At 44.6% G+C, this 22,799-nt stretch overlaps 1 protein-coding gene across 11 annotated transcripts in view; it reads right to left on the bottom strand.

Annotated features, from left to right (window-relative positions):
* Positions 1–22,799, bottom strand: part of ME3 (malic enzyme 3) — a 220,742-nt gene that overhangs the window by 24,790 nt on the left and 173,153 nt on the right. For all 11 annotated transcript variants that reach the window (XM_035265303.3, XM_078339995.1, XM_078339996.1 and 8 more), the window contains one exon: positions 18,381–18,484. In XM_035265303.3, the coding sequence (XP_035121194.2) occupies positions 18,381–18,484 (104 nt within the window). The remainder of the gene's footprint in view (positions 1–18,380; positions 18,485–22,799) is intronic.

Genomic DNA, 22,799 nt, shown 5'->3' with positions numbered 1-22,799 from the left:
CAGCCTTAGTTTAATTTTAACAGACATACATATTCTTAAAAAATAAAGCTAAATAGATAATAAAGCTGGATTTCTTTCTCCATTGGGAAAGATCGTAGATGTGGTGAAGAAAGCATTGACCAGGGAGACAGAAAAAATGCAGAAGTCTTGGGAGCCCCTCTCTCTGTCTGGTCTCAGTTTCTGATCTGAGAGCATTGGAGTAGCACAACTTACTTAATATTTGGGGCTACAGATGAATACTAGGAGCTTCACTCAGATATTTCTACAAGTCCAGAGCAGGGAGGTCAGACATTTCTCTATGAGAACAACATGTGAGAAAAATCTAGGGGGTCAGTGTCCTAGAGCCCTTTGTGCTTACACAAACCAGACCAGTTGAGTGAGCAGGGCAAGGCAGCCACCCTCCAGGTCACACTGTGAAACAGATGCGGGACTCCTCCCAACTCCCAAGAAGCCCTGCTCTCAACCCTTATGCAGGGCTCTGAGAAGCTTCCTGATTCTAGTGCTGGCAGCAGCCTGTTGTCTGTCCTTCTGTCCTGCAAAGAAGCTTCTTCTTAGCAGGGAGGCTCCTGCTTATCTGTCCCCTTCTGCACTTTTGAGCTCTTCGTGCTTCAGCCCTGCAGTGGCTGTGGAACATCTGATGCTTCTCCAGTGGAGAATTGCTGCAATGGAGAAAGACGCACCTTCCCAAGCCATGCAGATAGCTTCCCAGACTTCCCAACCTGGGGACTCAGCTGGAAAATGGCCTGGGAGTGGCCAGGGAAGACTTTCCAAAGCCAGGGGTCACTTAGAGACACAAGGCTAATGAGTGGATGTTTGATTTTTTTTCCCCCAGCACTCAGACAAGGGGAAACCAGCAAACAGTGACCTGTGCCTGGGAGCCCTGGTGAGCTGTGTGTGACAGCGTGATGAAACCCAGGCCACGACCAACAGTGGCAGCACCTGCCACCTGAGACACATCCTCCCATGGCTAGGAGGGTCCAAGGTGGCTGTTCTGCCCTTCTCCCCAGCGTGTGAACCAAATGCAGAGTGAGGAATGTTGGTGGTGCAGAACATTCCAGGGGCTGCAGACCTGGTTTCTCTTTTCCAGAGGTCAGGACCTGCCATTTTTTCAAACACCTGTGTCTGATCTCTTTCAGGCCTGAACAAACATGAGGGACTGGGAAGAGCAGGTGAACTTGCTCAACCTGACTCTAAATAGAATGACTAAAAGCTACTTCTCCTATTTCCATGGGAGTCCACTCTGTTCCTCTGCCAAAAAACACACATGCAAGACCTTCACAGCAGAGTGTTCAGTGAGATTATCAGTTGTCACCCAATGGAAAATGATTTCTTTTTTTTCTTTTTTTATTCCAGGAACTAGAGTTGAAAATCATAAAAACTCTTGGTCTCTTTACTATTTTACATATTCCATTAAACTATAGTCCTTTGAGATGGTCTCATAGAGAGGTTCTGTGGTTAAATTTGGAAAACCCTGTGTGTTATGCATAGCATATACGATGTATATTAGAAGCTCCAAAAAATCTTGGAATAAGAAACCCATTTAACCCAGCATGTTCAACACTCATTTGACCAGAGACCTTACCCTATTGCATCCCACCCTCACAACCTATGGCAGAACACACTTTGAGAGACATGAGTCTGCAGAAAGAACTTTGTACAGGTGGGGCTGGGTGGATTCAGGGCAAGGCCATCTCTTTCTGGGATTACTGTCATTGCTGCTTCTGGGCAGGACCCTACATTGACTGATCTCACCTCCTTCAAGTTTATTTCCCCTCCCCCAATCCATCTTCCACATATTTTTAAAGACAACTGTATGTTGGCTACTTATTTTCTGAAAACCCTAAGAGGGCTTCCACTGCCTGTGGGGTTATATCCAACACCTACCCTGGTCTTCTGACACACTAGGCACATTTTGCTGCTTCCTAATCACTGTGGGCCCTTACACAGTCCCGTGTCTTTGCTCAAGCTGCTGGTTCTCTCCATAGAGAAGGCCTCTTTTTTGTCCATACCAATTCCTACTTAAACTGTAAGACCCAGATTGTTTTTCTTTCTTTCTTTTTTTTTTTTTTTTTGAGATGGAGTCTCACTCTGTCACCAGGCTTGAGTGCAGTGGTGTGATCTCAGCTCACTGAAACCTCCGCCTCCCAGGTTCAAGCGATTCTCCTGCTTCAGCCTCCTGAATAGCTGGGATTACAGGCGCTCACCACCATGCTCAGCTAATTTTTGTATTTTTAGTAGGGACAGCGTTTTCCATGTTGGCTAGTCTTGATCTCTTGACCTGGGATTACAGGTGAAGGCCCAGATCTTCAACTGTAACCTCTTCTAAGAAGACTTCCTTGATCCATCTCTCCCTACCCATAAAATAGTGCTAATTCAGCTGGGTGCGGTGGCTCATGCCTGTAATCTGAGTGCTTTGGGAGGCTGAGGCGGGTGGATCATGAGGTCAAGAGATCGAGACCATCCTGGTCAACATGGTGAAACCCTGTATCTACTAAAAATACAAAAAAAAAAAAAAATTAGCTGGGCATGGTGGCACGTGCCTGTAATCCCAGCTTCTAAGGAGGCTGAGGCAGGAGAATTGCCTGAACCCAGGAGGCAGAGGTTGCCGTGAGCTGAGATCATGCTATTGCACTCCAGCCTGGGTAACAAGAGTGAAACTCTGTCTCAAAAAAAAAAAAAAAAAAAAAAAAATAGTGCTAATTCTTCTCTTCTCTGGGCTTGCATGATATTCTGGACATATCTGTAACAATATATGTCACATTGTATCACAATTATTTATTGATATTTCTGTTCCAATTAGAGAAATGTATTGGGCAAGTCATCCTCTTTGTGCCAGAAACTATACTAAGTATGATATAATAATTCAATTCAACAAACACTTTATGCTTGATGGGATGGTACATGCTTGTCATCCCAGCTACTCAAGACGCCCATTTGAGCACAGGAGTTCAAGGCCAGCCTGAATAACACAGTGAGACCCATCTCTTAGAAGACCAAAGCAAAACAAAACAAACATTTCAAAGTGTCCTTACTCAACAAGGGACTGCACTATTTGCTAAAACCTCACAGATTTCACAGTTCAATAAGGACACAAGAAAATAAAACAGTTGCAATACTCTGTGGCTGGGGTAATAATAAAGATATGTGCCAGGTACATGGGAAGCCTCAAAGAGGGTAGGCAGCTCTGTAGCAGGGAGAGACAGTGAGGGCTTCACAGAGCAGGAGCTGAGGTGGGACCTGAAGGAAGAGCAGAGGTTCCCAGACAGGCTGTGAATGTGTGGGGATGGGAGGAGGGAGAAAGGCATCTCAGAAAGAGGGAACACCATATGCTTGAGGACTGGGTGAGTGTGGTACCTTCATGGAGCTGCAGGAAAATACAGAGCTGGATCTTGCCAGAGGAAGCTGAAGATGGGGAGGGCATGGGGAGAGATAAGCCTTGGTGGAATCCAGGAGCCACCCTTTTCCATGCCCATGTAAAGCACCTAAGCAGTCTGGAGGGCAAAGGGGACCCACTGAGGGCTATAGGCAGGAAGGTGGCATGTGTTTTAGGAAGTTCATTGTGGCAGCAGAGTGGATGATGGGATGGACAGCTGGGAGGACAGACTGGAAACAAGGAGGCATGGAACCACAGTGAGAGATTGTGAAGTCCTGGTATTAATATAAGGCAATGCGGACACGAAGGCAGAGAAGCAGCTGGGCAAAAGATGTTAAGGAACTGAAAAGAGTAGCCTAGAGGAAAGGCAGAGCATGGCACAGGGTAGAGAGCTTAGAGATCCATCACTCACTAAATGTATGACCTCAGGAAAGGTACTTTGTACGAATTTCAGTCTTCGCTGATAATCATGGGATAATAATGCCTCTCGTGCAGTCCTGTTGTACGAATTAAATGAGATAATATGTATAAAAATCCTGCACACTATAGGTACTGAGTCCTTGGAGGCAATGATTATTAAGAATGGGATTTAATAACAGGCCTGATATGGAGATGAATGAGAAGGAGGAGCCCAGGAACAGCGGAGGATGGAGGGTGGAGTCCTTTTCTCATCAAGGTTGGGGATAGGGAAAGAAAGGCCAACTTACCAATGAGGCAGGCTTGGCACATGAGGAGTCCCAGGTTCTGTGGATTGTCCTAATGAACGTGTTCATGAAGAGCTGGGTGATACATGAGGTCAGGGAAGGGGAACATGCAGCTCAGGGCACAGTGAGCAGTTGAAGCCATGGGACTGGATGAAGATTCTCAGGTAGTACATGTGCATGGAACAGGGAGCAGGGCAAGGACACAACTTCAGGGCACCCTGCATCCACAGAGCAGAGAGAGGTGGTGGAAGAAAGTCTAGCCAAGGAGAGTGAGCTGGGTGGACGCGCACAACAGCTGCCACCAGAGCCACACAATGGGCCATGGTCAGGAGCATCAAATACTGCCAAGAGGTCAAGTGAAACAGAGACCGTAAAGTGTCTATTGGAGTTGTTTAGAGGATCATTGGTGACCTTTGCAGACCACTGGAAAGGAGGGAAGCATGTGGCATGGGGTTAAAGTGAAAATGGAAGGGGAGGAAATATTGGTCATCCCAAATTTCAAGAAGCTTGGTTGTGAAGTAGGTAGGGTGACAGCGTTTGGGGGAGGTGGGACTGAAGGGTGAATTTGTTTTGGGAATGGTAGGTGTACATATTAGATACAGGAGTCAGGATGGAGGGAAGATAAGAGATGATAGGGCTGGCAAGATTCTGAGGAACTGAGAGGAGGTGGGGGCTCGAGCGCAGTTAGAATGGGAAGAAGACATAGTCGGGTGTCATAGGACAGTAAGCACAACTCTGCCACAGACTTGTATGAATAGTGACTTATTCTGCTGGGGTGGGAATGGGAAGAGGGGTCAGGGCTTGAAGAGGAATTCACAAGGGTAATCTCTTTCATGGGTGAAAAACTGGATACTGTGGATTGGAGAAAGAGGAAATACTGAGCCTGAGAAGGGTAAGTGGAGTTGGGCATAATGATTATCTTCAAACACAGGAACAACCGTCTATGGACAAGGATTTAAACAGATTGATTTTGTATGGTTTCAAGGAAAAAAGCAGAGCTAATGGGGAGAAGTCAGAAGGACATAGATTCCAGTGCCATCTAAGGCAGAGATTTCAAATACTGGTTGGAAAGAGGTTGCTGATCACTGGAGGTGAGTCCATGATCACCGGAGCTCCATTTGGCACGGAAGTCGTGGAAGGGGTTCCAGCCCACGATGTGAGGGTGGACCTCTGAGGCCCTTCCCTTTCCCAGCTCCCAGACTGGGAGATTCCCTGTTGTGCTGGTATCTGGCAGCCAGACTGGCGGGCTCCTGTGACTGGGATTCTGGCCTAAGGGGGAAAACTCCCATTGACTCGAAACATAGTCACAGGAAGCAGTAACTTCTAAGCAAAAGTCCCAGCATAATGTGGCCATTCCTCAGTCACTGTTCTGACAGCAGATCTTGGCCAGACAGAAAACACTCAGGAACAGCTTGGCTTTCCTTCTGATTTTCCCTGTTTGTCTGAGTTCCGGGGTTAGCACACCAAATGGCGCCAGAAATCCCAGTGCTGGGGAGGGGATGGTGGCTGACCTGCTGACCTCTCAACCTCCCAAAGGTCAGTGGCAACACAGTTTTCCTCTAGGGTACACAACTCACTCCTCAACCTCCTGCTTATAAAGCCCATGCACTTTTCTTGGTCACCAACCCACTGGCTGGGTTGGGGGCTTTAGCATTTATGCCAGCCCATATTTGTCCTTAGATTGTTTGTATCAGGTTGGCAGGAGGCCACGGGTGTCCTCCATGAAGCTTCTTTAATTAATGAGGCCCATTCTGAGTGCTCTATTCAGTTGATAGCTCTGTCCTGGGAATAAGGTCATGACTTTTAAAGTCCAAGTAAATGTCCCAGATCCTTTGACCGCCTTATGCCCTTTATCAGCCTTGATCAACACTGCAGGCAGGCCCAATAGCTGCATACACATTATATCTATGCAAACCGAGCAGTAATTATTTGGGCATTTCCCTTGTGTTTATAAATTCCTTGACAGAAAAGTCTATTTTTGACTTCTTGCCATAGTCAATAAATGAATGAGTAAATGGATGGATAAATACATGAATAGACAGGAAAACAAATAACTGAATGTGGTCTTAAACTATTTTCTGGTCACTTTATGTGTCCAAGTTATAATCACAGGGAAAGTTTAATTCTTCAGGACAAGTGTTTTCTCTGTTGATAGACTTTGGATTTGTGTTGCCAACCAAATCTCACATTGAAATGTAATTCCAAATGTTGGCGGTGGGGCCTGGTGGGAAGTGATTGGATCATGGGGTGGAGTTCTCACGAATGGTTTAGCACCCTTCCTCTGGGTACTGTCTTTGTGATAGTGGGTTGTCGTGAGGTTTGGTTGTTTAAAAGCATGTAGTACCTCGCCCCTCACTCTCTTGTTCCTGTTTTCACCATGTGTTATACCTTCTCCTGCTTTGCCTTCTGCCATTATTCTAAGCTTCTTGAGATCTCCCTAGAACCTGAGCAGATGTTGGCACTATGCTTCCTGTAAAGCCTGCAGAACCATGAGCCAGTCAAAACCTCTTTTCTTTGTAAATTACCCAGTTTCAAGTATATCTTTATAACAATGTGAGAAGGAACTAATACATTTATGTTAGCCACATTGTGGGGCACAGGGAAGACACAGGGTAAATACAGGCTGAATGACAATTTGGAGGAAATTTCATGAATTATGTGAAGGAGAGAATATAATTGGATAGGTTTTCCTTAATTTCCCACAGCTTTCTCATTATCTGGCCTTGGGGAAATAATTTTCTCTTTGGGTCTCAGTTTTCTCATCTACAAAGTGAGGGAATTGGATCAAATGAGTGGGTTGTTTCTTGCTCAGGTATTCCAAAAATGAGAGATTAAAGTCCTAGACTGGATCCAGTGGGAAAATGAGAATGCTAAGACACAAATTGAACCACAGAAGGCATTCCTTATATTCAATATATATATATATATATATTTATATATATATATGGGCTGAGCAGTGATCATCTATGCTGACAGGGACTCAGAATGTGAACACCCCTGTGAAACATTGCAATCAATGTTTCAGTACTAACAGTCATGCTTTTGCAGTCTTTTAAAATAAAAAAAAATCTTCAAACTTTCTTTGTAGTCGGGATGCTATATGCCTAGGAGTTTTTCTTTGCATACATTGTGTTAAACCCAACAGGAGAAGCTTGGAGCTACTGAGCCTCAGCTAAGCTCTTGGCAGGATGCTCAGTGCTAACATCCTGTCTTGTACAGACCTCCACACTTGACCTTGCCCGGTGTGGACCTAACTGCAGGCCTGAACGATGAGATGGAAACAGCCCTGAAAATGAAAGGACATTCAAAGGTGGGGAAATAGCAAGCACAAAGGCTCTATAACAAAGACAACATGTTTAAGGAGCAGCAGGAAGAAGGGTGGGAGTTGGAGCCATCAAAGGCATCCTTTCAGCTCTGAGGGCAAAGTACAGGGCTGCTGTATGTGGAGCCTCTGAATAGGTTAGTATCAGTTATCTGGGTGATTTCAGAGAAATTTTATAGCTCTCTGTTGGGCAGGCTCTGTTTCTCATTTCTACACTGAAAAATGTGTCCCATGAAAAGATGTTTGGTTACTTGAAGGGGCAATGCCCTCTGAGTGGTGAGTTTGTAAGGCCCAAGTAACACTCAGCTTGAAACAGCTGCAAAAGATATAAGAATACCTCCCCCCAGGAATACACAGACCACACCACCCACTTCTGTGTACAGATGAATCTACACAACACCTTCCACTGGAGGAGGGAGAGCCCAACTGAATAGGTGTGTGTTGGGGGTGTGGATGAAGACCAAGCATTTACTAATTGCACATACCAGGGATCTAAAGTGGAAATGGATCACACCTAGGACTGTTTGTTTTTTTTTGTTTTTTCCTTCTTAGGTTTAGCACTGGAAAAGAGAGGGAAAGTAATATTGGAATGACGGGGAGGGATGGCTGAGGGACTGTGGACGGCAGTGGTGGACATGTAAATGGATATATAAACTCTAACATGAATGCATGAATGTGGGCACACAAAAGCACTACCTAAGGGAGAGTGGCTTTGGAAACTGCCTAAATCAATAAGAATAGCAAACATGATTTGTTTACTATTATTCAGGTGTCTGTTAAACATTTTACATGGATGGCCTCATTGATCTATCGTAAGTACTCTACAAGTCTTAAAAATGTACTTTAGAGAGGAGGAAAACTGAGGAACAGATGAATTAAGTTGCCTGTTGGTAAGTGTTAATAAGTAGCTTGAAACTCAGGCAGTCTAGCTCTAGAATTCATGCTTTTAACAACTGCAATTACTGGGTAGGGTCTTAATTAAGGTCCCTTTCTTAGATGAGATACTTATACTTTGTAACCTTCAGGTTCTTCATCTCTTAAAGCAAATAATAGTACCTACCTCATACAGTTGTTGTGAGAATTAGGTAAGTTAATATTGTGGGTAGTGCTTGTATTGGTATCTGCTTATGGTAAGCAAATAAATAAGAGTTATTATTGTTATTATTGGTGCTTATTCATTGAAAGGAATCAGATCCCCCATCTCTGCCACCATAAGACCCTTATTGTCCTTCATTCTTCTGCCATAATCTAAGTTTCAGGTCTGGGGATGATTTTGTTCCTATTCTTTATACCAAGCGATAAAATCAGGCTGCTAAGAGAAAATGAAAAGGTGAAAAGGAAGTAGCCAGCTAGTGTCATTGAATCATATCCCCAGGCAGTGAGTTTCTTCCAGCACATTTTGGCCTCAGTCCTGAGGCTGGACCTTAACTAGTGAACTGCAAACTCACTCAGTTATGCCGTCTGCTTGGTGCAGTGGAAGTGAAAAGGTCCTATAGAGTTGGGTGCTAGTATGCATTTTGATACAGTCTCCTAGCCTGTGACCCAGGACAGATTCCTTGCATGCATGGGAGTTTGTCACCATGCAAAATCTGGCTCTTGCTCTGCTGGGAACATGGAGGAGCTGGACTGTCAACAATTAGCCAAATCAGGCTGAAACTGGGAAACTGTTCTGCTTCTTCAGAGTCAAGAGAAGCCAGAATAAGTTCCAAAGTTCCTCTGTGCTTCCTCAGATGTGGTCAGATTCATAGCCTTCAGTCCATTCTAATTGGTAGTTAGCCTGGTGCAAACTTTTGACCACCCACCAATCAACCAACTTCCACCCATACCATCTACTCCATGAGTAAAGCCCCACTTTCTAGGAACTACCATTGGTAGAGATGTTACTAAGTCATAGGACTGAGGTAGGAATGATCTTAAAGGCCATCCATGCCAGTTCTTGAACCCTTCTACCACAGTCCAAACACATCTTTGCCCGATCTCTCCACTGACAATGAAAGCTTAAAGACCACAAAAAGTTTAAAGAAAAGTGATAGGCCATTATAGAAGAGATGTCACAATGCAGTGTATGATTAATTAGCAAATGAATTATACAGTCAGTAAGATTACAGTCAGGGAAAGAGTTTCAGGCCAGGCTGGTCAGAGTAGATTTCCCTAGGGAAGGCAGCATTTGAACTGGGACATTATTACTGGTTCTGCCTCTAATCTCCTCCCACATCTTGTCAATTTTAATACAATACTTTTGTTGTTCAAGAACCTACCATGGCTCCCTATGGCTCACTACATCAAGTCCCAGATAAGATATTTTGTGGATTGACAATTTTCAAACATTTTTAGCAGGAAATTCTTTAATAAAATATTGAGCAGAAACCAGATATTGAAGGCAATGAAAAACAATAAAATGTTTCTTCAAGTGGTTTAAATTTTTTATGGTTGGTGGAAAGTATTTCCTTTATAGCACTCCTGATATGCTTCTGGGCTTCTGTGGAGTCCTGGGGCCCAGGGACACTTGATTTAAGAACAACTGGATGAAATGACTAGAGCCCTTTCTATTTTTGAGCTCTAATAATCATGACCTTCTGGCTGGATTTCAAGGCCTATCATAGTGTGATAGTTAATTTTCAGTATCAACTTGCCTGGTTTAAGGGATACTTAGATAGCTGGTGAAGCATTATTTCTGGGTATGTTTGTGAGGGTGTTTCTGGAAGAGACTGATATTTGTATTAATGAACTGAATGAGGAAGATCCACCCTCACCCAATATGGGCAGGCACTATCCAATTGGTTGATGGCTCAGATAGAACAAAAAGGCAGAGGAAGGGTGAATTTGTTCTCTCTTCTGACTTGGGAACACCCATCTTCTCCTGCCCTTGGGCATCAGAACTCTAGGCTCTTTGGCCTTCTGACTCCAGGATTTGCACCAATGACCCCCACTTCAGATTTAGACTAAGCTATGCCACTGGCTTCCCTGGTTCTCCAGCTTGCAGACACCATATCATGGGATTTCTTTGCCTCCATAATCATGTTAGTCAATTCTCATAATAAATCCCCTCTCATCTATATAAATACCTAATATCCTACTGGTTCTGTTACTCTAGAGAAACCTAAACAATAGATGTAGTCAGCAACATCCTTATTTAACCTTACTTCAAACCACTAAACATTCATCTCTAGTTGGGCCATTCTTTTAGATACTCATCACCTTCCCTGCATATTCATTGCTTTTTCTGTGTTCTTGCTTTGCTCATGATATACCTTCTATATGGAACATCATTTTTTCTCCTGCAGCTTACTTGAATTCGGCCCTAAATTTGTAAACCTTCATTTTTTCCCAGTCATCCCTAATTGCCCTTTTCTCTGAGTTTCCTTTGAACTGAGGGTCAACACCAAATAGTTGAGTACTTAACTCTTTCCTAATTATTTTCTATTCGAAAATGTTGTCTTCTTGGAAGGATTGTAAGATTCTTGAGGACACAGCTGATATCTTTTTTTGTTTTTCTTTTTTGAGATGGAGTCTCACTCTGTCACCCCGGCTGGTGTGCGGTGGCGCAATCTTGGCTCACTGCAATGTCTCCCGGGTTCAAGCGATTCTTGGGTCTCAGCCTCCTGAGTAGCTGAGATTGCAGGCATGTGCCACCATAACCAGCTAATTTTTTTAAAAATATTTTTGGTACAGATGGGGTTTCACCATGTTGGCCAGGCTGGTCTTGAACTCCTGACCTCAAGTGATCCAGCCACCTTGGCTTCCCAAAGTGCTGGGATTACAGGCATGAGCCACTGCACCTGGCCTAGCTGATGTCTTCTATTTCTTTTGAATCTCATTACACTGCCTAGTAGACTGTTGGATATATAGTCATTATTCAGAAGCTCTGGAAATGCATGATCAGATACAAGTGCTTCAAGCTTCTATGGAAAGTTTTCTCACCTCAGTTATGAAAATAAAGCTCAATTCCCAGAGATCTGGCTGCAGTACCTACTATTTCTATCTCTTTGCTGGCAAAATGCATTCCCTCATGGAATAAGTATACCCTTTCCAGTTGAAGAGTGAAATTTTCAAATGTACATATTTTTGGGGAAGGTGATGTGATTTTCACAGGAAGTTTTTTAGAAGAAAATCCCCAAACAAGGCAATCACCACTGTCTTTACCTAACTAATGCATTTGCCATCTCCCTCTTCCAAGCAGGGAAGTTTCACTGTTATGAAGTCAAGGCACTTTGTGGGGAATCAGGCCCAACATGTACCTGCTTATGGGGATAGGCAGGCCTGATTCTTGCCCATGACGTGTCTTCAAGGTTGGGGTACCCAGATGTGTGAGTGCTTTCCCTACATGTAGAAATGCAATTATTCCCTGCATGAAAGCAGCTCAGTTTCCTCATGGCAAAGGGATTCCAGCAGAAACAATGGGCACAGCCCTGCTTGGGAAGTTTTCAGACTAAAAAGAAGCTATCAGAGCTGCAGGTGTATTGCAAAGTAGACCTCCATGGCAGGGTAAGCTGAGAGAACATGCTGTGTCTTTCCTCCCTGCTGATAAAACCGTGGAAAGTCTCCGTGTGTTAATCCTTACACCCTCACCTTGGCCTTCAGTCTGACTCTGAAAGTGGGAGGAGCTGGGGCCACTCAAGATGCCTCTTCTGGGGATGTGGTCCATTGGAGTTTCTCTTTTTATTTTATTTTTTTAAGAGACAGGGTCTCATTCTGCTGCCCAGGCTGGAGTACAGTGATGCCATCATAGCTCACTGCAGCTTTGAATATCTGGGCTTAAGTGCTCCTCTTGCTTCAGCTTTTTAAGTAGCAGGGAATAAAAGCAGGTGCCACCATGCCCAGCTGATTTTTGTTTTTGGAGAGAAGGGTGTGTCACTATGTTGCCTGGGCTGGTCTCAAACTCCTGGCCTGGTCTGAAACTCCTAGCCTCAAATGATGCTCCCACCTTGGCCTCCCAAAGTGCTGAGATTACAGGTGTGAGCCACTGTGCTCAGCTGCTGAGTTTCTCAAATTTCAATCTTTGCACAGCTCTATGAGAATCATTAGGACAGCTTAAAAAATACAGATGTCTAGGTCTCAACCCAGGCTTTCTGTGGCACAGGTGGCTGAAGTCTATATTCTTGACAAGTTTCCTTGATGACTCAGAAGCAAAGCCAGATTTAGGAACCATAGGTCAATATTAGCATGCCTACTTTTATTAGATCCACTGCTTTGCTCCAGAGTGGATTGGGAGTGGGAGTAGGGGTGGAGTGTACCCAAGACAGCATATTCCTGCATGTTTTTATAACTCAGAAGAAGCAGCTGCAGCTTCATGTGGACCAAAATAGAGGCCTATGTTAGCTCTTGAAATATCCTGAACACCTGGAGAAAAATAACCCAGAGGCTCCCTTAGCCTCGGAGTTGCTATTGAGCTGTGGGAGTTGCAGGACCAGCCAGCATGAGTGCTCACAGAGTCACAGATGCTTAGGTCATAAGGCTCCTCACAGATCCAAAGTGGGTAAAGCATAGCACACAGCTGCCACCCCTTATTCCCTGCTCAGGGCAGACCTTGCTAATCAACCATGACACTCTTCCCTGCTGAACCCAAAGAGGTTCAGAGTCCTAAGCAATCGAAGCTGGCACAATGAATGAAATCTTTTACTCTCCTGGACATTCTTACCAACAATATCCTAGTCTAGTCCTAAAATTTGTTGAGCACTTTGACTTGCAGTTGTCCTTAGGGCACAGTTCATAAAACAGTGGTGAGTCATATTCTCTTCTTTCTCTGGGCAAATTCTTTTTTTTTTTTTTCTCATTTTGGATTCCATGAGTTACCCTCACAACTTCATCTTGACAATAATCACAACTACTAGGCTCTGTTACTAAACCTCTTTTTTTTTTTTTTAAAGAAATGTTTACTTTCTACCTGAAGCCTTCCCAAAATGTTTAGTCAAAATTGCTCCTTCCTGACCACTCCCTATGCTGTATGTTGTTGCTCTGGGCAAATTCAATCATTCCCTTGATATTAATACTATCTATGGGTTGGCAACTCCCAACTTTATGTTTCTGCCTCAGAACTCTTCTTGAGCTGCAGACTTACACAGAGACTCAGAGGCTAAGAAAGTATTTATTTCTGTTTATTTCTCTGTGTATTGTTCACTATGCATGGCTCAGTGTCTTGTTTACAGCAAGTACTAGGTAGACATGCTCATTGATTTTATATACCATTCCCCTGCTTATCTGTGTAACTGACTGATTCTTTTCTCATGCCCTCCTATAGTGCAGGCTGCCCCATTCCTCATCCCTCCCAGGCTAGATGGGGTGTGGCAGTCTCTGAGATTGGTGGTCGGCATGCCTCCTAGTATTTATGTCCTTGTATAACCTCCTCCCTTGGACTCTAGTATGGACCTGTGATTTGCTTCAACCAGTATAATGTGGTGGAAGTTAGACTGTGCCAGTTCCAGCTTCCACTTTTGTGTTCTTAAGAGTCCTAGACTGTTATGTAAAAAGTTCAGCTATCCTGGGAAGAGAAGAGGCCATATGAGGAGGTCAGGTGAAGAGGACAGATGAAGGAGAGATCTTAAGATTCAATGGAAAGACAGAGGAGCCCAACCTTTCCAGTGTCCCAGCTGAGCCTGCTCCCAGCTAGTTAGCTAGCTGAAAGCAGCCATATGTGTGACCATTGGCAAGACCAGGAGAAGAACCACTTCAGCTGAGTCAGTTCAGCTTGCAAGAACAAAGAGGAAATAAAATGTTAAGATACTAAGATTCGGGGTGGTTTGTTTCATAGCGAAAGAAATAGTAGATGTGTTCCTTGACACCACAGATCAAGAGGCAAGTGAACAGTCTTGCAATCTCATCTCCTTGTTTTTAGCTTTAACTTTGAATTTTGGTGCTCTGCTCTGCACAGAGGCCCAACAAGTCACAATTCCTTTCATCCCTGTAAATCTGATCAGGGCACAGGAGAGCCATCTAGTCATTCTGACAGCACAAAAATGTTTAGGGTAGCCCTCCAAATGTAAGGGTAGAAGCAAGTGGGATGAGAAGCAGAGGGGAGATGGAATGGGAGGAGTCACTTTTAGGTTGAAGTGACACAGAGAATGAATGCTGGAGAATGCAGGGTTGGCTCTGGAAGGACAGGGGGGCCACATCAAGTTTGGAAGGTAACATTAAGGGGTGGGCCTGTGGTAACTGGCTCCAGATATCAGAGAGGCCTGCAGCTGTATGAATTTCTGTGAAAACTAGAACTTTTCTACGTGGAGCACTAATAGTAAAATTGTGATTTCCAGTATGGCATGAATCTCAAGGATTATGCATGTGTGTGTGATTACGGTTGAGGGGAGAGAGAGCAAAGAGAGAGAGAGAGAGAGAGAGAGAGTATGGTATATAAAATAAAATATATGGTATAAAATAAAATAAATGGTATATAAAATATAACCCTGTATTTAGGGTTTTGGAACTAGGGATGAAGGAGGTGGTTTCCTTTCCTGGTTTGCCTAAAGGCCAAAGCTGCTGCTGACATCAAGCTTCTGTCCAGCCCAAGCCAATTATCAGACACAGCTAGGGCTCCAGGTGCAAACTTAAAACATAGACAATTCTCATCCATGCTACTGTAAGTAACAGAAATGAAAAATGTGAATGGAAAACTCATGACAGCAGGAGGTGGTGCTTGGGTACAATGCACCCATCCACTGCATGGCAGAGAAAGAGCAGGAAAAATGAGGCAATCAGTCCTTGCCATCAGTCTTTGTCACAGCTTTGAGAAGGGCACTCCCAGCTGTCTGTTGCTGTGGTTCACAGACCTAAATGGAGATTCCGTCGTCCTGGCAGGTTCTCCTCAGTGGCCAAGCTCCAGGACAGGAACTAAGCCACAGTACATTTACTTCAGGCCAAAAAATCCACACATCCCTATTAGTGGGTAGGGCCAGGAAGGTGGAGCTTTTTATTAGCAGGATGCTTGTACAGAGACGAGGATGTTGAAAGCAGGAGTCAACACTTCCCAAGGTTCTTTCTTAAAATATGTTGTGTTTGACTTTGGAACTCCTGACTCACCCCCAGGCTGGGCATTCTGTCTTGGAGCTACTGTATTCCCAGGATTGCTTGGGGAGACCAGCTCATTCCCCACCTACAGTATCCACAGAAACATCTGCTATAGCTTATTAGAAAGTCAAAACAACCAACCATCAATTCATCATCTTTTCTGTTTAAGGACACATTCCTGTTGGCTGACGCATGCCCCTCCCTAAGGGTCATCCCCTGGACTGCCTGTGTGTGTCTGTAAAACTGTGAACTGATTTTGATGATAATTTGAACAGCCTCTCACATCCTAGTTTATTTAACCTTCTCACATGAATGGCAATATTTCTCTTTGGGGAATTACAGAATGATTACTGACTCATTAGATAAGCACTGAGCCCTGGAAACAGGAAGCAAACAGTGGGCTTTCAAAGCCAACTTCCTTTCCTTCTCTTTTCATCCATAGGTGACACAGCATTATAGAAAGCGGTCTGTACTTGGAGTCAGTAGTCCCAGGTTCAGCTAGCAGTCCTGACAGATACTATTTGACCTGAGATAGCTAACTTGGCCTCTCTGAGTCTCAGTATTCTCTTGCATAAAATGGGAATAATAAAACCTATCTGGCTACCTACAGAGGATTTTTTAAGAGGTTGGAATAGAATACTGGGGTGGGAAGGCAGCTTAAAGAACATCTGATGCTTGAATTCCTTCCTATAATATCACCACAAATAAGCCGCACAACTCATCCTTGAACTCTTTCTGTGACAGGGAACTCATTCTCACAGATACTCCAGTCCAATGTGAGATAGCTCTGATTTATTTTGAGCTGAAAACTGCTTCCTTTAGCATTCTGCCAATTGGTTCTTCTTCATGTAAATATGTAGAAACGAGTCCAATTCTCTTCTGAAAGAACAGCTTTTAGAATCTGGAGGTTCTACCATGTCCCTAATATACACAGGGCAGTCTCTGAGTATTCTCTACCAGGCTCAGCTTTTGGTTCTCTTCACTATCATGGTTATTGCTCTCCAAAGGCACTTTAGGTAATTTATAAACCTCAATGTAGCTTCTCTTGCACTGGTTATGGTATTCAGAATTTCTGAAAGGGAGAGAATAAAGAACGACATTCCCTCCCCTGTCCTAGATGCCGTGCCTCTGTTAATGCAGCTGACCCTTGGATTTGCTTTATTTGGTGGCCACGTCCCAATAGCAGCCCTTCCTCCTTCAGCAGCAAACATCTAGATTTCTGATCACCACCTCCTTTCTTTCCAGCTTATTCCATCTACTATGTGACTCAACAGTTTCTAAACCTCACCAGGACTTACTTTCCATTGATCACCATTTCACTGTCCCTCATCCTTCCCCTCTACCATGTCCTCCCATTCCCTCCCCTCTTAACCAGCCTAGAGCTCATAATGCAATTATAACCATTCCCTTGAGTAGGCTCTCAACTCTTTGGCTCTTTCCCTTTTTCTCTTGCCTGGCAAAATCCTCAACCCTGATTATACTCTGCTCTCTTCATCTTCCTACCCTTTGACCCAGACAGTTGAACTTCGCTAGAGGAAACAGAAACAGGTTAACTAGCTTAAGTTAAATTAATAAACAGTAACCCCAAGGGGGCCCAGAGAGGTACCCAGTGATCATGTTCTAGCTTCCCAGTCTGGACATTCTGCCACTCTCCTAGATGACTAGGTTTCACTTCCTCTAACTTAAACCTCCCCATCCTCACTCTATGCTGATGACCTTGTCTTCAAGCAAATGGGACTCTCCCTCACTCCCACCACCACATCTACCCACCTGCTCCATCAGGGCCCAGTACTCTGCCTTCCCTTTCTCCCTGTGGATGGTTTTCTGTGCTCCAAGACTGAGCTCTTCAGGTGTGCAATGAATCCTTTGTCCTGCTTGCTTACTTGAGGACTTTTGCCCCCTATCCTGCAGTCCATCATTCATTTCCTCTTTTGACAGGATCATTTCCACCTTATAAACCACAATATTATTTTGCTCTCATCTTAAAAAACAAAACACAACAACAAAAACTTTTTTCTTATCTCCAGATAAGGAGACTCAGAAAAGTTTACTAACCTGGTCAAAGTCACATATCTAAAAAGTGGAGGGCACAAAGGTCAAATTACAGTTTGCAGACCCCTAAAGCCCACCCAGATGAGACTTTGTGGGCTCCAGCCCACTGCACTGGTTTGAGAGGCTGAGCTTGGGCAAGGGAACACTTTGCCAAGGATGGGCAGGTCAGCTCTGACAAACCTGTGCAATTTTCGGGCAATAAGAAGGCTGGCTTTTTGTAAGTGAGAAGTGCACCTGCTTTGTCTTCAGAGGCCCACTGAGCTGCTGAAATTCTGGCTTGACCAGCTTTTCTCTCAGACTAAACATGGATGTGTGAGGGCTATCATCAGGCCTCCATCCCAGCAGCACGTCAGCCACAGCAGGGTAAGTGGGCAGCCAAGATAGCAGACAGATGGGGCAGGCAAGCAGGGGAGAAGCTGCCAATATTGTGCACCCCAGTGAAGAGATGACACCTCATAAATCTTGCAGGCCCAGAGCCCATGTGGTCTGCCATAGTGCCTCATTAACACTTCCTTGTTCTCACAGAGAGGTGGGAAATAACCAAATGTGACATGCTGCCTTCCAAAGCCATTTCATCAGAAGGGCACACATCTTTCCTCCACCACTTGCAACATCCCTACTTGTGATGAGAATCCGAAACAGCTCAGGCCAAGAGGTTTTCCTCCTAGGACAACAGATACTTAACAGATCACAGCCTTCAGCCATCAGCCCTCTCCTTCCCTCCCCTCTCTTCCTATAGATTCTCCTAGAGAATGAGCCCATTTGATGACCAGTCTTATCAATCCAAGGGGTCAAGTTGGAATTTTCAGAATACCTGGAAAAGCATGTATCTACTGCCTTTTCTTTATGTATCCACCAAAACCAGTGTTGATTTCAGTCACAGCATCTCTTAAAAGTCCTCTTTCAAAAGGGACAGACTGGGTCCACTTACTTGTCTGTCACAGCCTGCATGAACTCGTCCAGCAAGTCATCATATGCCTTCCCACGCACACGCTGGTGTTTCAGGCCGATGTATAGAGGGTCTCTGAGCAGCTCCTGGAACAGATAGCACCCATCGACTGAGCCTACTCCCGGTGTTCCAGCTTTTTTAAATTTTTCCCAACAAGTATTCAGGATTACTGGGATGAACCAGGAGGTAGGAGGAGAGGAGGGAGTAGGAAGCTGACTGGACCTCCCCCCCGCCCGCCGCCACCCCCCCCCGCCCAGGTGTCATCTCTGAAGGGGTTTGGAGGCTAAGCCAGTGACTAAAGGTAGATTCTCAGGTGGTCCCCATTTTAGAAACCAAGGATGCTTTGAACCAGGCAAGCTTCTCTCAAATACAGTTTTCAACCTCTGTCTGCAGGCTCTAGGGTTATTTCAGGATCTCTCAACAGTGGCACTACTCATATTTTGGCTGGGATAATTCTTTAACATGAGGGCTGATGTGCACACTGTAGGACATTTATCAGCATCTTTGGCCTCTAGCCACTAGATTCTAGCAACACTCAGGCTGTAACCATCAAAAATGTCTTCAAGGCCTGATGTGATGGCTGATGCCTGTAATCTCAGCACTTTGGGAGGCCAAGGTAGAAGGATCTCTTAAGCCCAGGAGTCTGAGACTGTCCTGGCCAACACAGTGAGACCCCACCTCTACAAAAAAATTTAAAAATTAGCTGGGCATGGTGGTGTGTGCCTTTGGTCCCAGCTACTCAGGAGGCTGAGGCAGGAGGATCACTTGATTTTGGGAGGCCAAGGCTGCAGTGAGCCATGATCGTGCCACTGCACGCCAGCCTGGGCAACAGAATGAGACCATGTCTCAAAAAAGAAAAAGAAATGTCTTGAGATATTGACAAAGGTCTTCTTAGGGACTATACTGTCACTGGTTGAGATCCACTGTAGCCAACTTTAGGCAGCATCTGCATTGAGGCATTGGGTCTCATCCAGAGTCCCTGGTCTGGAGTCATATTAGAAAACTAACCCACCCTTCTATCCTTTCATTCCTCTCTTTTCCTCTCCATTCCTTCCTCTCTTTTCCTCTCCTTTCCTTCCCTCCCTCTCTCCTTGAAATCTTACTGAATACCTACTATGTGCCTCACATTGTGCTAGGCCCTGAGGATACAAGCATAGAATGAAACAACCAGGAATTTCATTTCAAGAAAGATGCTCACCTTAACACCTAGCCTGTGTTCAGGGCCCCTCCACCCAACCTCCTGCAGCTCTTTCCTTCACAGCAATCATATGCTATTGGGTTATCTGTGTCTGTGTTGGTGTGAATGACCACTCCCGCTGGCAGACTTACTTTCCACATCTTCCATTCCTCCCACCCAATCACAGATTCAGTGGACTCATTCATGCATGACACATTTATTTCTCATTGCTGTTGTTGACACTGGGCCCAGTGGGGGATTTGTAGAAAAGTAAGAAATGGTTGTTGCCTTCTAGGTGCTGACAGGTGGCTGCTGAGTAAACTAACACATTCTACTGCATGGCAGAGTGGCGCTGCTTTGGAGGAAAGTGTGGCACATGGAGGCACAGTGATGAGTGAAGAAATTCCCCTTGGTGTGCAGATTGGGATTGTGTCATGCAGAAAATGGTCAGCCAGGAAGAGATGGGCAGATTTCAGCAGGTGGGCCTCCAGGCTGAGAAGTCAGCACTAAGAAAGGTTGGGGGCTGGAGGCAGGAGGAGGAAGTACCTGGTATATTTGGGAAATGGGAGGTAATTCCATGTGTTAGAATTTCCAGGAATTATCTATGTTTTTGTCTGACTCACCAAAAATATAAGTTCCTAGAGGACAAGGTTTCGTGTTATCTTCACCTCCATCTGAACTGCTGCTGCAGGACACAAAGATTAGGACAAGTGGCCTATACCCCGACCCTTGGGGGCTTACAGTCAAGTGTCACCTCCACCACTCTCAGCTCTATGACTTTGGGCAGGTTATAGGGCTTCTCGAAGCCTTCTTTTCATCTGTCAAGTGGAGATGAAGTATGGGCTGCATGGGGTGATTGTGATGATCAAGTAAAAAAATATATGTGAAAGAGCTTGGTGAATTACAACATATGCTATAAAACAGTGGTAGCAGTTTTAGCTTTCACGGTGCTTCCAATGTGTCATGTATTGTCCTAAGTACTTTACTTAACCCAGCGAGGTCGTGTCAGTCACAAAGGTATGTGGCTCAGAACTGTCTTAAGGGAACCTGCTGAGGGAGGGCAATTGGTGGACAGCCTTTAGCTGCCACAATCTCCCTGGATTGCTTAATGACTGAGCATGGAGGGAGTGTAGGGTTAACCATTTCTGCCCAACTGATACTCTGCAGGGGTAGGAACTTCCCACTAGTCTGACTGAGCTGGAGAGACTCTCCCCAGGCTGCCCTGCAGTCCAGGGTCTCTTACTCACTCCTTCCTGCTCTCTCTTCACAGGTGGCTGACCTGTACTACAGTCTGAAGGCTACTCACCCCCAACTCCTCCTACTCCCTCCCCCTTTATTCTTCACAGGTGTTGCCCCAATACCTCTCTCTCATATCTATTTCTCAAAGGACCCGAGAGGTAGGTCTCATCATTTCCCTCATTTTATAAACGAGGCAACAAGACACAGAGGTTAAGCAACCTGCTTAAGAGTTTGGGCTCATAAGTGCAGGAGTCAGGATTCAAAGCCAGGCTGTCAGGGCCAGAGTCTATGGTTGGAAGCACTCAGCCAGGCTGCATAGGTGGTTCTTCTGCATATCAATAAGAATCAATTTTTCTTTTTAAGGACACTCTTTTGGGTCCATGCTGCTTTAATATCACTGTAGTAGGTGTTGGGGAGGGTACAGTTTAAGGGACAGAAAAGAAGAGGAAATAACTGTGTTCTTAATCCTTTCCCCCAAATCCCGGGTACACATAAGATCTAAGGTGGGGTTAGCACTTTGTCAAAGGTACCATAGTTTTACATTTAGAAAGACGGTGGGTCCTGGCCTCCTCTTTCACTCTCCTCATCCCCTGGATTGAACACCCTTGAAACTGTTTAGGATTCTTCCCTAGTAGAGGGGTGTGTGTGTGTGTGTGTGTGTGTGTGTGTGTGTGTGAGACCTAAAGGATGAAAGTGATGCATACATGGTGCCTACACTTCCACATGTCACCTTCAAAGTGACCATCAAAAGCCACTTAGAAGCAGCAAATATCCAGAAAGAAGAAATGATACATGATAGTAGAGTAACTTGAAATAGCTAGGCAGTAATTAAAATTGGTGGTTTTTAGACTATGCAGTCACCTGGACAAATTTGTAAGAGATTATTTACAGTGGAAAAAGCAGGATACAAATACATAGATATCATAATTATAACTATCTGAAACACACACACAGAGCTTGGAAGGATGTACACAAAAATGATTGAAAATAGTGTTACTCTTGGTGTTGACAGAAAATATTCACGTTGCTAGTTCGTATAGAGATTAAAAGGGTTCGTGGTGAGTTATAATTTGGGATGTTGCCAAATCACAGGTTTGAATCTTGGTGCATCAGGCAGCATACAGTGGATTTCTCAATCCTGCGTATGCAATTTCTGGGGTAAGTTAAGTTCCCCAGTGGTACTAAAGAATTTTTCGATTTTCAAAAAATTTCTCAGTATACTGCAGTAAAGATCAAAGGTCAGCCATAATGAGATACTGTTGAGATGCAAGGGTGACTATAAAAAGCTTTTAAAAAGTCTTTATATTTTCCTTTCATAAAAAAATGTTCTATGTCTCAGATACTTTAACCACAAGAAATGAAAAAAGAGTTTCCATATGGACATGATGTTAAAATATAGCTTCTTATGTTTGTATAGAGTTTTTAAGTAATTAACTCATTTGTTCATTCTAATCGTCTGACCTCTTCTCATCCCATTTTACAGGAAGTTGGAGTTCAAGGGTTTAAATAAACTGCCCAAGTTCACAGAACCAGAAAGTAGCTACGCTGAGACTGAGCTTTGTCTGGGTCTCATGACAGCATCCTCTTCAACCCATCACTTGATATTGTGGGAACCAGGGAACCAAAGGGCAGCTCCTCACCCTCTGCCTGGTCCTCCTGGAAGAGGTCACTAGTGGCTGCAGGCTCTTGTCCTGCAGACCTGGCTGGGGAAAAGGGAAAGCTGGAATGGGTTCAGGGGAAAGGTTGTGTCCACATCTCTAGTCAGCTGGTTTTCCTTTAGCAGGAGTGGCAATGGCTTCTCTAAAACAGTACTGGGCAGAGCTCCCACGGCGGACTTGGCACAACATAGAACAAGGAGTCCACATTCTGCTGTGTGTCCACCAACTGACTGAGATGTAAGAATGCCTGCCAGCAAGGGGTGGGAGTAGCAACCTGCCTGGACTCCCTCCTTGCAGCCCTTCTCTATCTTGATTTCTTCACATGTG

This window comes from Callithrix jacchus, chromosome 10 (genome assembly GCF_049354715.1).
Source record: "Callithrix jacchus isolate 240 chromosome 10, calJac240_pri, whole genome shotgun sequence".
Classification (NCBI taxonomy): Eukaryota; Metazoa; Chordata; class Mammalia; order Primates; family Cebidae; genus Callithrix; species Callithrix jacchus.
The sequence above is the reverse complement of the archived record's forward strand: the minus strand, read 5'-3'. Positions and strand labels throughout refer to the sequence as shown.